The following is an 18369-nucleotide window of genomic DNA, read 5'->3' on the forward strand; positions in this document are numbered from 1 at the left end:
CTTATTGAAGTCATTATTTAATGTGTCAGAGCCAAATTTGTGGGCTACCAAGAGACAGGGATGAACTACTTTGCCTTAGAGCATTCTGGTGCTCTTCTACTACCGTTGCCATAAAACATTGCTTCTCAATTCCATTCCTCAGGCCCCCCTGCTCTGCATGTTTTAGATGTGCCTCTACTCCAGAACAGCTGATTCAAATGATTGCATGACCATCAAGTGCTGCAGAGGCCTGTTAATCACCAAAATATTGAATCCAGGTGTGTGGCAGAAGGGAAACACCTAAAACATGCAGGGCAGCGTGAGGACTGGAATTGAGAAACACTGCCATAAAAACACAGATTACTACTCAAATCTTGGTGCCAACCAATCACTAAATGAAATATTCTCTTTAATTGTTAACCACTGTTCTGGCTTTGACATGTTACTTAATGCAAAGAACATTTACAACCAAACACAGCAGAGCAGTTGCCAAGTGATTAAGTTCATGCACTTTTCTTTGTTATGGGTTGGACATGATCCATTATTAAAAATGCATCTCTCTTCTTTGCACAAATTGTTTTTATTTTAATATATATATTTTTTTTTTGTTTAAGTTTGAAGTGACTTGGATGAAAATCACCTCCTCGTCCATGTTTCTCAACCAGAACAGGCTGGACTTCTGCCTTCAGGTCAGGGGTCAATTCTTTGCCCCAAGCATAGAACTTTAAGTATCTTAGTGTTAGTGTGTGATAGCAAGACTAAGTGAGAAATAGATAGTGGCCTCATTTGCAATAAAGCAAACAACTTTCAATCCTTAACTATGGTCCATAGGATGACGGGACTAAGATGATGTGAAGAATAATACCATCCCAGGGAATATTTGAGTGGAATCACTGGTTTTCCAAAATGAGCTGCAGTTTGAACATCAAATCAGGATTACTTTTGAGCACTTCGCTTTGCTGCTTTCCCAGGCTCCTGTGGGTCTGCTCACAGGAGCCTGGAGCAGACCCACAACTTGTGAGGAACTGTGCAAGTATATCCCTTCTGGCTTAGGAATGCCTTGGGGGTCCCCCGTATTATGCTGAAGAGTAGCTCCGGCTAAAGAAATGTCTGGGTTTCTCTTGGTCTGTCACCCCTGAAAACTGATCGTAGATAAGCTGAAGACAATGCATGGGTGGATTTTTTTTTCCTGTCTATCAAAAAGTCCAGGTCTTTTTGTAAGCTAAAGGAAAGAACTAGAGATCTAGGTATTTTATTCTAAAAGAAAAATCAGAGCTATGAACATAATTTAACTTCAATTCACACTTCATACGCAAATTATGGAGATTGTCTGAAATCACCACTCCAAACTTTGCTTCCATCCCTAAAACAGCGTTTGGCTTGAACACTCTTCTCCACTCACACTGCAAGGGGATGTTAGTTTGGACAAGTAGGCATATTCCCAAGCGCCGACAATTAAATTTTCTCAGATCATCGTATGGTCAAAAACTGCTGTGTGTACACGCAAGCACACACACAAACGGAAAGAGCTCCTATCTATTTAGCCAGTGTGTCTGCAGGGTAAGCGCAGGCTGTCACAGCTGAAATGAATACCTGACGGAGCAAAAGCGAAAGTGCACTCGCTGAGCCGTCAGCTTTCTTTGTGCCTTTGTGTGTGTATTTCTTGCTAGGCGGTGACATAAACATCCCTGAAGTCGATGCGGTAATAACAGGATGAATCTGCTGAAGAACTCAATAAGAAACCTAGTTTGAGCATATCAGTGTGCATCCTAATCACTTGTCTGGGCAACGTGCACTTTTGCAAGGGTGTGGACCAACAGTTGCTGGACAGGGTATTAAAATAGGTGCAGGTGTCTGGAAGAAACTAACTTGGATGTTCATTATTCTCCCTGACAAACAAAAATGTCAATATTCTTGTTTCAGACGGTACTTTTTCACAATTTCACAGAGCATTGTGATTGTTTCAACACCTTTAGTATTTTGGTCAGAGGCAAAATATTTCTAGTAGGTGTGATGGCAATATTCTGAAGTTTTAAAATACAAATGCAGACCTGCCTTTTTCAAAAACAGAATTTTCAAATATATTATTACTATTAATTCGTATTTTTCAATTTGGGATGTCTTGAAATGGCATATAAAATTTAGATTTTTATTTGTAACGTGACAAAATGTGGAAAGGTTCAAATGGTATGAGCACTTTTGTGAGGAAGTGGACCTGGCAAAATGCAAACAATGGTGCTAATTGAAAAACGATGAGAAATTAGTGAAACGGAACCCTTTTAGCATTTTATGCTACTTCATACTAACTGCGTAATTAGTATTATCTCTAAAATCAAGATGATCATACAGATCAAAATTTAGTTATAGCTTTATACTTCATATTTTTAACTAAAATAGGGCACATGGGATTTTTTTTTTCCGGGAGGTTTTCTATGCTGGAAAAGTAAACAAACAATCCGCTGGGATTCAAATAAACTAAAGGAAAGAAATTTACCTTGAACACCATCAAGGTAAGTTGCAATCTCAGTCAACTGGGACAGCAATCTTCCCAGCAATACTTTACATGATAAAAGAAAGTTAGCATGCACACAAGGGCACAAAAATGAAAAAAATAATCACAAGAGAGCGCACAGTTGCTACTGACTATTTAATTTTTGGACAAACAAAGAAAAAAATATATATAGCATTTCAGATGAAATGCTTATTTTTTTGTTCTTAAAGAAAAAGACATATAATCACAATGATAATGAGTAATATCTATAAAACATTATCGACTTCTCTCTTCATGCTGGGCTTATCTTCCAATAGGAAATGGATTCACAACATTGCATCACAATCCACTGGTGGGTGAGGGAGAGGAAGGGGTGCCTCGAGGAGGAAAAGTGAAGCGGGCGTCAACGGCCGGGTTCGCTTGAAAAACACCAAACGCCTCATTTTACTCAAACCTGTCCGGCTTCGTTACCCCATCTATCTGTTAGAAACGTCCTCCATTAAAATTTCAGCAAAGACGTATTTCTAACGAGCACAGAAGGGGAAATCTGTACATGGATCTGACACATGCGAGACCCAATGGGCTGCTTTCAAGGCATTGTTTTCAACATCAGAGTGAATCAGGAAATTGGGGTGAATGACACTCCTGGCGAGCTTTCTGAGTAATGGCATTTTCAAATATTGCATCTGATCTCAACTGATGCCAGACCCCGTAGCGAGTCCCAGAGGACGCCAGTGACCCCTCCTCATGTTTCCTCCAAAAATGACAAGACTTGTTCCCCCAAACACCTAAACTGATACTAAAACATATTCAGGTTTACAGCAGGCAAACAGGTCCAAATGGATCATAATAGTCATACAGACTAACAAAAATCCTTAAAAAATATGACCTTATAATGGTCAATTAATGCACAGAGATAATAAAAAGAACATTTCTGTCTCTCTTTTTTTCTGTACAAATGACAAACACCACATAACAACAACATCAATATCGCCCCCCCTCCCCCCATAGCAGAGTTTTAAGACTGAGTGGAATGGATGTGGTGACCGATGAGGCATTTCATCTGACAGGGTGTGATGTAACACAGTGAGTTAGCTGACAGGAAGTGTGCAGGTTTGACATTGTCAGGATAGGCTACGGCACTCGCTCATACAAAAACGTACAAAAACACCATTCGCTAACTACAAAGAGCCACCCTGGAGGACAAAAGAAACGCGCCATGTTTCGAAGGCTTTCAGGTACCTGGAGAAAAAAAACAACCCGTGCTGACAGTGAGTTGGCTTTCTGACAAGTTCGCACCGGTTAGATTTGTGGGTCTTGGCTGGCCGAGTAGCGAGAAGCCAAGCGAAATGAAAACCACTACAAACATGGAGTATCCTGTCCTCCGGGTGATTCAAACAGATAAATCTGGAGTGATTTCTTTTTTTGTTGTTGTTGTTGTTGTTGTTGTTGTATGCATTCGGCGCCACGTGGCATGCGTCCTCGTCATTGTGCCTGGAAGTGCTGTGGAGACGCAAACGTGACCCGGTGCTGCCCCCTTAGTCATGTGACCTCCGTCATCGATGCCGAGTGGTTCTGGAAAAATGCACGTTTGAGGAGGAGTAGAAAACGGAGGGAGGAACAGAAAGGAAATACGAGGGCGGAAAACAGAAGCGGGGGGAAAAGGTGTGAAGATGAAAACAAAGGACAGTTATTGTCACCCGGTGCGTGGAGTGCTTCGATGGAAAGGAGTGCAGTGCAAATATCATGCCTAACATGATGTCATAGCTTTGTGTCGACAGAAGGAAAAGAAAGTAGGCAAGAAAAAGAATGAATTTATGACTTAAGATTAAAGTTGCAGGCAAAGACGTCAGTAAAAAGTAGATAATGAACCAACAGCATATTACAACAAGTTTCAAGCACCAAATGATGAGGTTTTAAAGAGAATATTTGAGTTTGATGTTCAATTCTTTTGGGAGCTTTGTCCAGCAATAATAATAATAATAATTTTAAAAAAAAAGATTAGATTAGAGTTGTGGGGATCACAGGCTAAGGGTTTTGAGCTACCTGCGCGCTGAGGGTCTCCAGTGGGCTCTCTACACGGGGAAAAGTCATCAATGGCAATCCACGGTATTCCTCCGTCTTCTGTTTGGTTGCTGGATTATGAACTCCTTTAAAGTTGTTCACAACACAGATGCCCTGCAAAAATACAAATGCAGAAAGAGCTAATCAGTAAGACAGGTTTGTGACATCTGCTACAACAACAACAAAAAACAAAAAAAACAAAATCAAACCCAGTCTTTCATTGAACTCAAGGCAAAAACAATTTGTCGTAGCTATTCAGCCGCAGAGTGAAGACATCTTGTTAGGTCGTTTGCGACAGGAAGCAACAGGGCCATTGACGGTATCAGATCAAAGCTTTTCTACCAAGTATCGCGTTGACGTCCTGATTAAAGAATTTCATCGCAATTCTGTGACATGTAACCAAAATAAACCATTAATTATAGCAAGCAGAACATTTTTTTTCTTCTTTAAGTATTACTGAGATCTCGTCTGATCTCGTTCTTGTGAATCCAATGTGAAGTTCAAGTTTCCTCTAGTTCTAACCGCATCTATGGTTTTCATTTATCAATTAGGTACTTTACAAATATCAATATGCATGTGTTATTTTGCACAACATTTCACATGAATCCACACAACAGCTGCTAAATGACTAACTGCTAAACAACATAAATGTCAAACTCGGAACGGCACTCAAGGAAAGGTCGGGTGCACTCCAAAATGATATCAATTTACCCTTCTGACGACTTGTTGATGTCTGCAAAAGATTTCCTGGGAATCAGTTTAGCAGTTGAGTTTTTTTTCCACTCTAGACTTACCTGACGGAAGCTTTCCTTCCATAGTTAAAAGTGGAAACTTTCTAAATGCCAAACATACAAGAAAATCTCCATCTTGGAGCTGCCGTACTTTTGCTAAAGTCAAAGTGAAAACACAGGTCAGAAGAGGGTTTTGAATAAGCATCAGCACTTTCACATTATGAGGTTGAACTTAACCAGCATAACACTGCCCATAAACCCTGCTTGGTTTGAGCTGTGGATCACCCTCCACATCCATCTGGTAATGATAAAAAAGTTGACATTTTATTCTTCACATAAAAACCCGGCAATATATTTGAAGCATGACGCTCCGCGGAAAATGAAAAGCAGCATCCAAGAGATTCTCTGGAAAGATGTGGCCATATGTTCTGCTTCAGCACAGTTACTGCTGTGGTATAAAGTTGATATGGGCGTAAAAATCAATCAAACATTAAGGGAGTCTTTAAAAGTCAGCGTGGCACATCATCTCTATTTTTAAAATTTTAATCAGTCTCTGTTAATGCTGAGACTTTGATACCAATAGATGCTTCAGCTGCAGCCCTAAAAGGCGCTCATGGTGCTCCCCACTAACATTTATCACCATAATAAGTACAATACTCTTTCTTACTGTGGATAATCCTGTTGTTTTTTTCCCCCTAATTTATTTAAAGTATTAACAACCTCACGCTCAAGTGTGGAGGATTTTCTCTTTATTTTCTTGGTACCCGGATATTTCCGAAAGCAGCTACGCGGCTGTGTACAGTTTCTTTCAAGCTGCACTTTTATTTTACCAGTAGTCGGGTCCGTTTAACAGCCCACATGCCAGCAAGGTTGCAGGACTTCTGAACTCCTCCATCCCCTAGTTAATCAAACATGGCTGCCTGAAGGAGATTCCACCCCACCAGACACCAACCGTGCCCTCAGGCAGCGGCAAAGAAGAAAATGAAGCAGGCCGACTCACTGCTGGAGGTTTCTCGAGGATCTTATGTTTGCAGCGGTTCGGTTCATGGGCGACGGGTCTCTAGTGTTCCCCGAGACCAAGAGGCGAGAGCAGCTGGGCCAGAATCTGCAAATAGCTCCCCGGCATCACAATGAATTCCCGACATCAATACCTGTCAGAGTAACTCTAAACTGTAAGCTGATGCAGCCGCTTTAAATACATTTCTGCATGACTCCAGCATTCTAATTTTCATCCAATTGATGCACATCTCCCCCATGACCACAGGAGACTGCTTCGCTTCATTTTGTGCCCTGCCGCTGATGCAAGGCGGCCCCAGCCAAGCTGTCACTTTTTGTTCCAGGTACAAGGTGAAATCTGAACTTGCATTTTAAGGTTCGCCTAAAGATTCAATTTCGTCCCAGAAAATCGGTTTGCTTTGAGGCGTTATTACAAGCCATCAGATCAGCATGATGTAAGACAAAGACAAAAGTCCACGTGTCAAATTTGCCACTTAAACGGATAAGACTGAAGATATTTTCCAGCTGCAGAGTCGATTCAGACGTCTTCTATTTGGAAAAATGACAGCCAAGTGATTAAATACACACCAGGCTTCTACTCTGTCTTTATGGATTAAATCGCATAAGATTTGCAAATCCATCAAACTGCCATAGTGTTCACATGGCAGGATCTTCATAAGCTTCATTCAGGCTATTATTCCCTCGTTGTAGCAAAGACACAGCCCTCCCCAGTTCATGTTGTGCCGTTAATACAATGGAAATGAGCCATCTAAAAACCGCTGAGGCAATGACTGACTTTCTTGCGTTAATCTTTCCCTGGAGATCCCTGAATCAATGTATGTCAGTTTTTATAGGTCAGCTGCTTAAAGGTATACATGTTCCGCGGTTGCTCCTTCTCCTTTTGTCCCAAGGACAAGAGACATTGGAAATGTTCCACAAATGAAGAAAAACTGGGAATGTCTCGATCAGAAAATTTATTCCTGATACCGATTTGAGTTGTTCAAGAAAAGGCATTTGATACGTCATGAAAAGTAAAACGCCCTCTTAAGAGCATCACTGGCTTATATTTGAATAAACACACAAATAAAACTGCCTGCAGATCACAAATAAAACTGCCTGCAGATATATTTCTAAACTTTTAAATGTTCCAGTGAGCAACGTTGGAGCAATGATCCAGAAATGGAAAGAAGATTATTTCACCACAACATTATCACGACTTTACAGAAAAGTAAATACAAATCAGCAGATAATGCTCTGGAATCAGCAGGTGCAGCTTTTCAATGAAAGCCAGTTAATCCAGTCAATCACAACAGCCTCCATTCACCATGTAAGAAAAAGCTCTAGAGCTGAAAAAAAAGAAGTATTTTTAAGTTTGCAGGATATCCTGGACCAAAATGTATCCTTTTTCTTTTGAACATGTCATGTTTAGAGCAAGACAGTTCTGCACATCACAGCCAAATTACCAAATCAACAGCAAAGTTAGGTGATGGAACTCAATATGCTGAAGAAACAATACATAGACATATATTTAGACATCTTTGATGCAAATCTATTTATACAAATTTTCCAAAAGAGAACCCAAAAAAATTCAAGATTTGAATATAGTTCGTGTGGAAGGACGTTAAAATCCCACCTAAGCAAAGCATGTGAATGCTCGTCTTGAACCTTTCACTGACTAAAAATATTATTTTTTATTAAGTATTGAATTTGCATATGCGTGTTCATTACTCTATGTGCCATTTTTTTTTTTATGACACTTCATACTACATTGTTTATGGAGTAATTTGTTTTTGATACCTGCTACTTATTTTCCCCTGCTGCACACTTAAAACTCACTACATTTCATCGGTATTAACTCACTCAATAGCAAACACCAGCATTATTCCCTTTCTGTTCAGAAGAAAATTTGCCGTCGGCTTCATAATCTCAGCACTAAACCTTGAAACGTCATAAAATGCACTGGCTGGAAATATCCTCTGCTCTCTGCTCAGTTCTTCTTGGACTGAGCACGGCACAGAGCAGATCACATGACACAAACACACAAGTAACTCAACAAAATGACACAATCTCTGTAACACAGCGAGCGAGCTGTGTGCATGAAAAGAAGCAGAAGTAATAATAATAAAAAAAAGGCAACCACATTTCGGCCAAATGTCTCACTGGGGTCGCTGCTGACATGAAAATCGCAGATGGTAGAAGGTAGAACAACAACAAGCATCAGGAGTTGAGGTTTAGAAAAGACTTGGATACAAATCACTTAAAATGTCATGAACATGGCAGTGAGCCAATATCTGCTTTTGGATTTCAAAGTGGAGCAAAGAGCATTATAGGGTCTGCATGCAGTGAAATGGCTTATAACATTGTAGCTCTGATAGCGTATTGGCCTTTAGGATATAGAAAAACATTTTTCAAATCATTGCACGTTTTAATACTTAAAAAAAGAAAGAAAAAAAACTGTTAAAAAGGTAGATGATTTAGACTCTTATCTAAATTTAATTTGCGTAAGTTTTCAAGAGTGTTATGTCTATATTGGGTAAAGTCGGCATCAACATTATCGTTTCTGAAAAAATAAAATAAAATAAAACTATTTTAACTCACATTGTTCATAAGAAAAAAATATATTTTAAAAGTCAGGAAAATACAAGCAGATTATATATTTTTAATGAATATATTAAACATGCTGGTAAATAGCTTTTAAGAGAGTGGAAGAACAGTTGAAGTGTGCAATTAATGTGCAATATATTCTGGATTTTTTTTCTTCACAAACTGCAACAATCTAGACATATTTATTAGAAATAAATACTATGAATGTATGTACATATGATAAAAACAGGAAAGTTGAACCCGTGTGAACATTCTGGTAATTCTAAACAAGTTACAGTATTGGAACAAAAACACATTGTAATACAAAAGATAATAATACTAATAACCAGGGAAGGACAAAATTATCCAGTTATTTGTTAAAAGTTTCACAATTAACTTCAACAGTTCTTACTTAAACAGTGTTTTATTGTAAAAAGTTGGCTGGAAAGTAGCTTCAACTTTTATTTTCTTTCATTTCGAGTCAGAATTTTCCAAGCCAACAGGATTTTCGCAGCTAAAAAGCAAAAGCTATGACATGATTATTCATGAAAAACAAATGACAATTTCTCTGGAACGTTTCTGAGGTGCCTGAACTTCACTTTCAACACATTCATTGCCACAGCTGCAGTCTGTAATGCTGAGAGAGATTGCTTTGAATGCGTTGTTGTGGTTTTCCTCTCTTCGACGTCCCTGCGAACCGGAGTTGTTCTTTAAAGTCAGAGTAAATTAGTACCTTCAGCACTGAAACTCCCAGGACAAAAACAGATTGAAAGGTGCTGAGCAGCAGTACAATTACACCGTCTATAGTTTCTCTCTGAACTCGTGGCACAGGGGCTGTAAATTCAGCTAAATTACCAACCAGGCCAAGCAGAGCACCTAAATTAATCCCGCCTTTCCTCTTCAGAGTCTTCCTCCGTGTCCTTGCCTGCTTCTCACACTTCTTCCTGCTCTGACCCCCTCAGGGCCAAGCGGAACCTACAAGTAGTGAGGCTTCTGAGGCTGTTGCCGGATCCGTTTACCTTGCTTCCTCTTTAGGGAGTTGTCTACCTCAACTGCCCCCTACCTCCCAAAAAAAAAAAAAATCTTGTAGGTTTCAGAAGTAATAACTCCCAAGCAATTTAAACTTTAAGCAGAAAACCTGCAGTAGGTCAATAATATGATTTCAGGTGGAAGCTAAGCTGCTTGACAGCACATCGCTGGTGATTAGTTTGGATTTTACATTTTAAACACAGCCGTGAATTAAAGCTGATATCTACCTCAACTTTCCTCCCTTCCCTTGTCCTGAATTTCTTTCCCAGCATGCTCTTTAGAAATAAGAGCAACTGCTGATCTCAGTGGAAACCGCAGGTGCAACATCAGGACTTTCTCTTCTTTCTTCTACTCTTTCAATCAACTAATGGATCCTTAGCAAGAACCTTCTGTCCAGCCTTAGCTCTGTCTGAACCCTCTCGGAGCACAGGTTTGAAGCTGACCCGCGTGATAAATCATCTTTTATTTCTCGTGTCCCTGAAATCAATAAAAAATGGCTAAACAAGCTGCAGTGGAAAGAAAGTGGTGACAAATTCCCAGAATTAATGGATTTGTAGTGCTAAAAGAAGCAGCCTATGACTAATCATCAAGTGAGATTAAGCCTGAATTCAGCACTTCGACTGCAGCCAGTGTGCGTTCCAAACTCTGATCATAACATATGCTTTAAAAAAATAAAATAAAAATGTGGCCAGAATCCAGCTCTGAAAATAATCGGGGTTTTTTTCCCCGATAACTGATTAAGCTACAAATACCACAAGATTTTACCTCATTTTGGCAGTGATACAACTACTGAAACTTTTTTTGATACGCCAAGCAAAACATACTTATAAAGTGGGGGGGGGAGGGGGGGATGTTACCTGGTTTTCACAACTATTTAAAACTAAAAAGTTGTACATTGCATCATTTGTAGTCACCAAATAATAATTATTTTTGTGACTTTGTGAGGCTACGATACCAGGGAAGCTGGTCAGAGTTGGTAAGAAGTTAAGTGCAGTCAAATTTAAAGCATTAATGGGGAAAACCTTTTAAATAATACAAAATAAAAAAGATTTGACCCTGAGGGGGAAGGTTAGCCGACGATCCAATCTGACTGCATTTGGAATATTTTCCACAGAAGAACAGACAAAATTTCCGTTTCTAGATCTGCAAGCTGAAAGTCATAGTTGAAAAATATGTTTTGCTGTAATGGCAATGGCAGGATATGTCTTTCAAATTTTTATTTTTAAAACATTTCAAAAACAAGCACGTTTTCCTCCCTACTTCACACTCATGCTGAAGTAAGTTAGTCTATCATTTTTCTGCAAAAATGCGTTTGGGTTGTAAAAACATTTGGAATTACCTGCAGCTGATGTTTTCTTTTTAGCCCTTACCAGAAACAGTGCGATGGCTGATCCCAGAATAAATCCGGCCACGACATCAGAGCAGTGGTTTCGATACTCGGACACTCGGTTGAGGCCGGCGAGGAAAGCCGAACAGAGCGTGCCCAGACAGAGCACAGGTTTGGCCAGACGGCTGGACTTGGTCTTGATTGTGCTGGTGATGTACATCTGGAGACGAAGAGGAGGGAGAAATACATTTTGGAGCGAGGGAGAGGATTCACAGACTGTGAACTTGTCTTTGTTCCAAATGAACGCTGAAAGCCAGTGCTCCTCTGCCGAGGCGGTCGTATAGAGTTAGAAAGACGTTCCCACAGCAGGGCCGTCAAACATTTTACCAATTCAAGACAGACAAAACAAAGCTGTGAAGGGAAGATGTTGCATCAGATGAATTAAACTGTTTCAAAACATAGAGCTTTTGTTAAACTGAGAGTAAGATTACAAGACTGGACTAAAAAGGTAGTTTTCAGTGAATGAATCAACGGCACAAAGGAGTCGATGATCTTGTCTCAGAAAAGCAAAACGATGTTTTAGAAGTAAACTCATTTCAAAGCAAAAATATTTCAAAAGTTTTTTATTCAAACAATGACTAATAGGCCTATACCAAATGAGGAGACGCATTATGCTAGAATGCACTTGTTGCGCATTGAAAGCATTAATTCTGTGTCTAAAACTAAACCGTTGTTTTCCACATCATGCTGGCCCTTTTTACCAGTCATGTTCATATTGCTTTGGTGTGGAGCGCTTGAGATTCTCAAATACTTTACGTGTTTCTTGCAAAAATTGTGTGTGTGAAGTTTTCTGAATCAGAGTGGTGATTGCCTGCAACACAATAAGTTTTTATCTGGTTTAGAAACCGGAGATCCGAATGACTCTTTCTTGGGGTAAAACCGCCTGACGGCAAGTTAATTCCTCTATGAAATATGTACATCATGCAAAGATGACTTAAAGTTCAGCTCTTGATTTAGAATTCCTTTCAACCAACTCATACCAAAATGTGCATTAAGCTTAATGAAACCAGGCTCAGATGTTTTTTTAAATTACATCCAATAAGATGCAAACTAATTACATGAACTTATTGCTTTTTAATGAGTTGTGCTGGTGATGATTTACTGTTTGTTACATTTAAATATTAATTAGGAAGCTTTGATTTAAAACATCAGAAATGTGCCTCAAACTAGTACAAATCTGAGGTTCAGCCAATGTTTGCTTTGTACAGTGCCATGCTGAGAATCAGTCTTTTTATCCGTGCATACATCCACATGGAGAAATGCCAACCGTATGCTCCTTAGCAAGTCTGTGATTTTACTTCATGTTGATGGCAGTGTGTTTGTCTTCACAGAGAATAGCTGAGCATTTGTTTCCAAGTTAAAGTTTCCAGTACCGATGTACTGAAAACTTTAAGACCAGACAAATGGCAAAAAAAAAGGCAGTTTATGAAAGAAGTGTGTTTACATTACAGCTGCAAAATAAAAAAATAAAGAAAATTGTGATTGATTTTGTTCTGTTGCAGAGACCTGAAACCAGCATGCTGATATTAACTGCAGTCATTAACAATTATGATGACTAAACCTGGAGGGCTCATCTTGCTGTGTTGGTGAAAATTAGACTGGCTTAGATTCACAAACCATTCGCGTTGAGCATCCAACTCATTTCATGCTACTAAACCAATTTAATGACGGAGATTTGCTCGTTGCTGGTAGTTCTGGACTTTTGACCTCAACTGCAATTAGATTTGGACCTTTGACCATGAAGTTAGAAAACGTCTCTTCTATAGTTCAAAAAATTATACACAAGTTTCAATTATTATTATGAATAACAGTTTTGAGGTTGATTTCAGTTTATACTTAATCTGGTAAAGTAGCTGTTGCCATTTTTTATATTTAAAATATTTTTATAGTCTTTTACATTTTTACATCTTTATTGTAAAGTTAGTCTGTAGGGTGCAGTATGACATACTTATAGTAAAGTTTGCTGCTGTGTTTTGTCACTGTGAACCTTTTGGCTTTTTTTTCTCTATAATCAAGGTCTTTTCTGTTGGTCTCTCGTACTTAGCTATGCCAAACCACCTACTAAGCAAGCACTATCCAATGTTTTCTATTAAAATATATATATATATATATATATATATATATATATATATATATATATATATATATATATATATATATATTATACTGAGGAAAAACTCCTTGTATCTCTGTAGGCTTGTTCAACGCACACAAATTAAACACGTAGCAGAAAAGATGTCCACTTTAGTTTTCAACAACAAAAAAAACTAAAAATGTTTGGATTAAATACAGGTGAAATAAGCATGAGCTGAGGCGCAGCTGCCGCTGACTCAAAAGATCCCCCAGAGTAAAAACCACAGGGTCAGACGCATCCTACTTACCGTCAGGTACACAGCAGAGTAAACACTCAATGAAGCGTCCTTGGATGGGAACGACCGGCGTGCGTTCTCCACAACAACGGGATTCCCAGTGCAAATGTTTCCGTTGACGATAAACTGGTGATTGAACCGACACTCTGTGCCGGTGTAATTGGGCTTGCAGACGGACAGGAAGTAGGGCGAGAGGCCGCCGGTCACTACCTGGCCCGCATTGACGAAGATGTCTGTGGCGAACAGGCCGAATGCAAACACACCTGGGAGACGGGAGCAGATACGAGCGCGTAAAAACTCACAGGACTAAAAACAAAATGAAACAATTTACATCAGTTTTGTTTCGAGTTAATTTGGGCTCTAATCGTCCAAACCGCAGAGCCACCAGATGAGCTTCCAAATGCACATCAGGTTCTGAAAAACATTATTATTAGCATTTTTTACATTTACATTTCACGCTTTTCTACACCTAAATTTGACAATTTTTTAGCCAAAAATTTGCACTGAATTTAGTCGCAGATGCTTCTACAACCGTAGGAACAAACAGAACTTTTAGGTAATAGTGAAGTCTGTAAATATTAAACTTTTCATATAGTTTTAACAATTTTAATGTCTTTTCTGTGTGGAAGAAGTTTAATTCAATTCTGTAATTTTGCAGACTGTATAACCTCAGCGAGACGGGATTTTTTTTTCTTTGCTAACACACACTCTCCACTCACACTAATCTATTTGGCAAGGACGCCTCAGAATGCACAGAGATTAAGCTCAACTAAGATTGTATGCACAGGCTTACTTCTCTTAAAAATCGGTGCGACTACGTATCAGCGGAGAGTTTTTTCATTGAGAACTTGGATTATGTGGGTAAATCGCTCCACTGAATACGCCGCAGTGTTTCCTGAATGAAGAAACACTGAAGCGGACCAGTGAATGCAAATACTCATTCTGCTGGTTAACAGGTGCAATATGGAGGTGATCAAACAGAGACGGGGCATTTATTTTAATCTAGCCATCAGCATTTACAAATGCATCATAAAAAAAAAAAAAAAGTGAGAATGGAGTAGAGAAGAAAACAGAGACAGAAGGGGGGAAAAAAAAAATCAGGATTTAATATGAATGATTGCACCGACACTTTCAGCCCACCAACCCTGACCAGTGTCTGTGTCTGCTTTCCGTTTGCTGTGAAATATGGCTGCTGATTATCTAGCCTGCTTAGCCATGAAATTACTGTCCTTTGTATTGTCATCCAGGCTTTGGGTGTAGGGTGGTTGCTCAGCGCATGTGTATGAGTGTGTGAAGGGGGTGTCTGCGAGGCGAACGAACGGGGGACTGTGTGAAGGGCATCGGGGGAAACAGAGAAGGGGGGATTAGCGCGAGAGGGGAACACATGGGAGGGGTGGAGAATAGGAGCCGAAAAGCCTCAGTGAGCCTTTAAATCGGAGAAATTTCTCAATAAAAAAAGATGGAAGTATAATTTAAGTGACCTGTCTGGAGAGTGTTTCAGGACTGGTTAGCTAATTGAAGGGGTGTTATTTAAAGGGCGAGAAATATGGTTTGAAAAGCACAAGGAAAATCCAAAAGATCCCCAGTCACTTGGCAGAGTTTTGCTAAATCTTGGAGCTGAAATACAGAAAATGGAACAGTGGAGAGAGATTAATTTATTGAAACTAATTACCATTAAAGATGCAAAAAGCAGTTCAAGGCTAGATAGTTGTGTACACGTTAGCCGCAACTATTTAGATAATAATAACGAGTATTTCTCATAATTAGCTTTTTTTTAAAAATACTGACAATATTTGAACTAGTATTTACTTTTCTGCAGATACGTATATGGAGAAGTATATTAATGAAAATATAACTGGAAAGCATTTTAATTAGGTAATTTGATTTGGAATTGAAACTCATCCAAAAAGATGCTTCAGGTTTTTATTTGTATTATTGTGAAAAAAATATCCCAAATTCTTTTAAAATTTTTTTGTAAATTGAATATTACACAAACCCAATACCCTAAAAAAATTTATTTTATTTTTTTTTCATACAAAAACACTGTTACCAAATCATGGGAGAGAGAGTGCTGATGTTGCAAGTTGTCCAATAGACAGAGTGCGGCATCCAAACATATCAATGGAAAGTTATGTGGGAGGAAAAACTGCGGTAGAAAAAGTTGCACAAGTAACAGGGATAACTTTAGCTAAGATAATTGCTGGGGGAGATTAACGAGGCGTGGACTCTAAACTCAACAACTGATCACCTCCGTTCAACGCCACATTGATCCAGTCAATTCATGGAAAAGAACTGCAAAGTATGTTGAGCATGTATGTTACATGGGCAGATCTTATACCTTGGTTAGGTGAGGTTTTGCTATGTGTAATTTATTTTATTTTTTAATAGAAGTATTCGAGTAAAAATGAAATAAGAGAATAAAGCCAGTAGCCTTGAGGTAAATCAGTTTTTTATCCATAATTACTTCCATCATTATAACCTGGCACTCGTTTCAGGTAAATGAATTATTCCCTTTAAAAGCTGAACACTTTTAAGGCAAGGTTAAGGGTTTTGCAAGAAACTGCTCATAATTGTACCTTTTTCCAAATCTGATGCATCTTAATTACAATGTTTTACTTCCAAACTGAATGTATTTGTACGAGTAATGTTCGCTGAACAAGAACAAGTGCAGAAGCCGTCCGCTAGCCCTCGACACATATGAACTCGGACAGCGAGACGTGCCGATGCTCTTACCTATAAAGCGTATGATGCGGCGAATGAGCGGGTTGAGGTAACAACAGTCTCCTGTCACTATCGTTTTCTCCTGGGCAAGGAGAGCTTCCCTTGTTGATTTCATCACGTACATGGACACTTCCCCGATGAAGATCTGCATGAGTTTAGAAAACAGCCAGAGGAAGGAAACAGAGACTCAGAGGTCAAGAGGCAAACAGAAAGGGACACAAACAAGGCTAAACAAAGAGCAAAAACTCTTGGCATACTATGAAAAATCATCGGGACATTTTGTCCCGGCTTGGCCTGTGTTCATAAACGAGCGTGTTCCAACGCAGCCTTTCTTCAGGTCCATTATGGAGAGGACATTACATCAGGTCTAATGGAGAAACTGCTGCTGGACACACAAAATGGAACTTGCTGAATGCCGCCTTGGGTGGTGCACGCCGTTACAGAATAGATGTGTGTTTTAAAAGGAGGCTGTGGACGTAGTTATTACATATTAGCTCAAACTTTGGAGCCTAGCTATTTTATTTGTTTGTTTTCCAAAAGAGTTTGTTTGGCGCCGCAGGACACTCGCATTTTTTTTTTTCCGTCTCTGCATGGTTTTCTTCCATCTGAGGGGAAGAAATGATGTGTGAATGCTGGTATAAATAAATAAGTAAAAACACCCCTTAAAATTTAGAGTGTTTTGGAAAAGTATTCACATCCCTTGGACTTTTTACATTTCAATGCCAAGCAAAAGCAAATTTCATTGGGTTTTATTAGACAGGTCAACACAAAGTAATGGATAACTGAAAAATTAAATATGGCTTTCAAGATCTTTAATAAATAAAAATTGTGCAAGTATGAAGCTGCATTTTTCTTCAGTCCCTCTCATATTCCATACTTTTTACTTTTTAGAACCACAATTTGCTTTTATTACAGCTTCAATTCTTATGAGTTATTTTGTAAGTTTGGAAACATAGAAACTGAACATTTTGCTCCTTCTGGAAATCTTGCCAAAGTTTCTCAATTGGATTTAGGTTTTTACACAACCATTCCACTGGTTTATACCAACTCCTTAGTATAAAACTGTGACTTTTAAAGCACATATGGGGGACTGGATTTTATTTTGGGGTTTTGGAGTAGAGAGGGAAAAGTTTATGTATAATTTCATATTTGCCTTTGCACAAATATGCGCTATTCTGCATTGACCTGTCACATCAAATGCTAATATCATCCAGTGAAATTTGTGGTTGCAAGATAGTAAATTATGGAAAAGTTTAGAAGACGAAACACTTCTTGCGAATTGTACATAAAACCATTGCCAAGCCAACATGAAGCAGTCATGTTATGACTAAAAAAACAAAAAAAAATGATTACATTTATGATTCTGCATCGGTTGAGAGTTAACAAAAAGCACCAACAACAACTTCAGCGGAATCGTCCTCTAAGCACTTTAGTGCTTTATAGTTGGCACACGAGTTTGTTATTTCCAGCTGGTGACGTTAACATTTCCAAACAGCCACATCTTGCCTTAAAGTATCTGTATCACTGGAGTCTGCTTCCCTACTGTAAAGGTTAGGTACTACTGCATGACTGCATTGTTACATCCAATGTTAACTCCCCTTCCCTTTCCAGAAATGTCATGGAAACTGACTGAAAACGACCATCGGCACGAATTGTTTCAGAAGCCAAGGAACAACTTGGAGTTCAACTGACACAATGATGTTTGAGCAGAAAATGAAAAGGTTAAACAGCATCTTTGTAGTAAAAAAATAAAAATAAAATAAATATACAGAATTATAGTGTGCAGTATTTTAAGGCTGTGAAACGTTTAATTCGAGAAAATTTCTGTGCTGAATTCAGTTTGCGACAATGTCTTGGGATACAAATGTAGTTTGTCCTTCAGCCCATCGAAGACAAGAAGCTTTTACTCACCACCTGTTTCAACTATGGCAGTTCAAATTCAGCTCCAACATTACAAAGAGCCTGCGGTTAATTCTTCAGTTTCAAGGATTGTGATAAGTTGTGTATCCATTCCTTAGA

At 38.9% G+C, this 18369-nt stretch overlaps 1 protein-coding gene across 4 annotated transcripts in view; it reads right to left on the bottom strand.

Annotated features, from left to right (window-relative positions):
- Positions 1–2612: 2612 nt before the first annotated feature.
- plppr1 (phospholipid phosphatase related 1) overlaps positions 2613–18369 on the bottom strand; it is a 75488-nt gene continuing 59731 nt past the window's right edge. For 3 of the 4 annotated variants that reach the window (XM_015035645.1, XM_015035644.1, XM_015035643.1), the window contains 5 exons: positions 16363–16495; positions 13642–13892; positions 11244–11420; positions 4517–4648; positions 2613–4045 (listed from right to left, as the gene is read on the bottom strand). In XM_015035645.1, the coding sequence (XP_014891131.1) occupies positions 4013–4045; positions 4517–4648; positions 11244–11420; positions 13642–13892; positions 16363–16495 (726 nt within the window). In that variant the 3' untranslated portion in view covers positions 2613–4012. The other variant, XM_015035646.1, reaches the window with a different exon arrangement.

Source organism: Poecilia latipinna, unplaced genomic scaffold (assembly GCF_001443285.1).
Source record: "Poecilia latipinna isolate Pla-1442-1.1 unplaced genomic scaffold, P_latipinna-1.0 Scaffold342, whole genome shotgun sequence".
Lineage (NCBI taxonomy): Eukaryota > Metazoa > Chordata > Actinopteri > Cyprinodontiformes > Poeciliidae > Poecilia > Poecilia latipinna.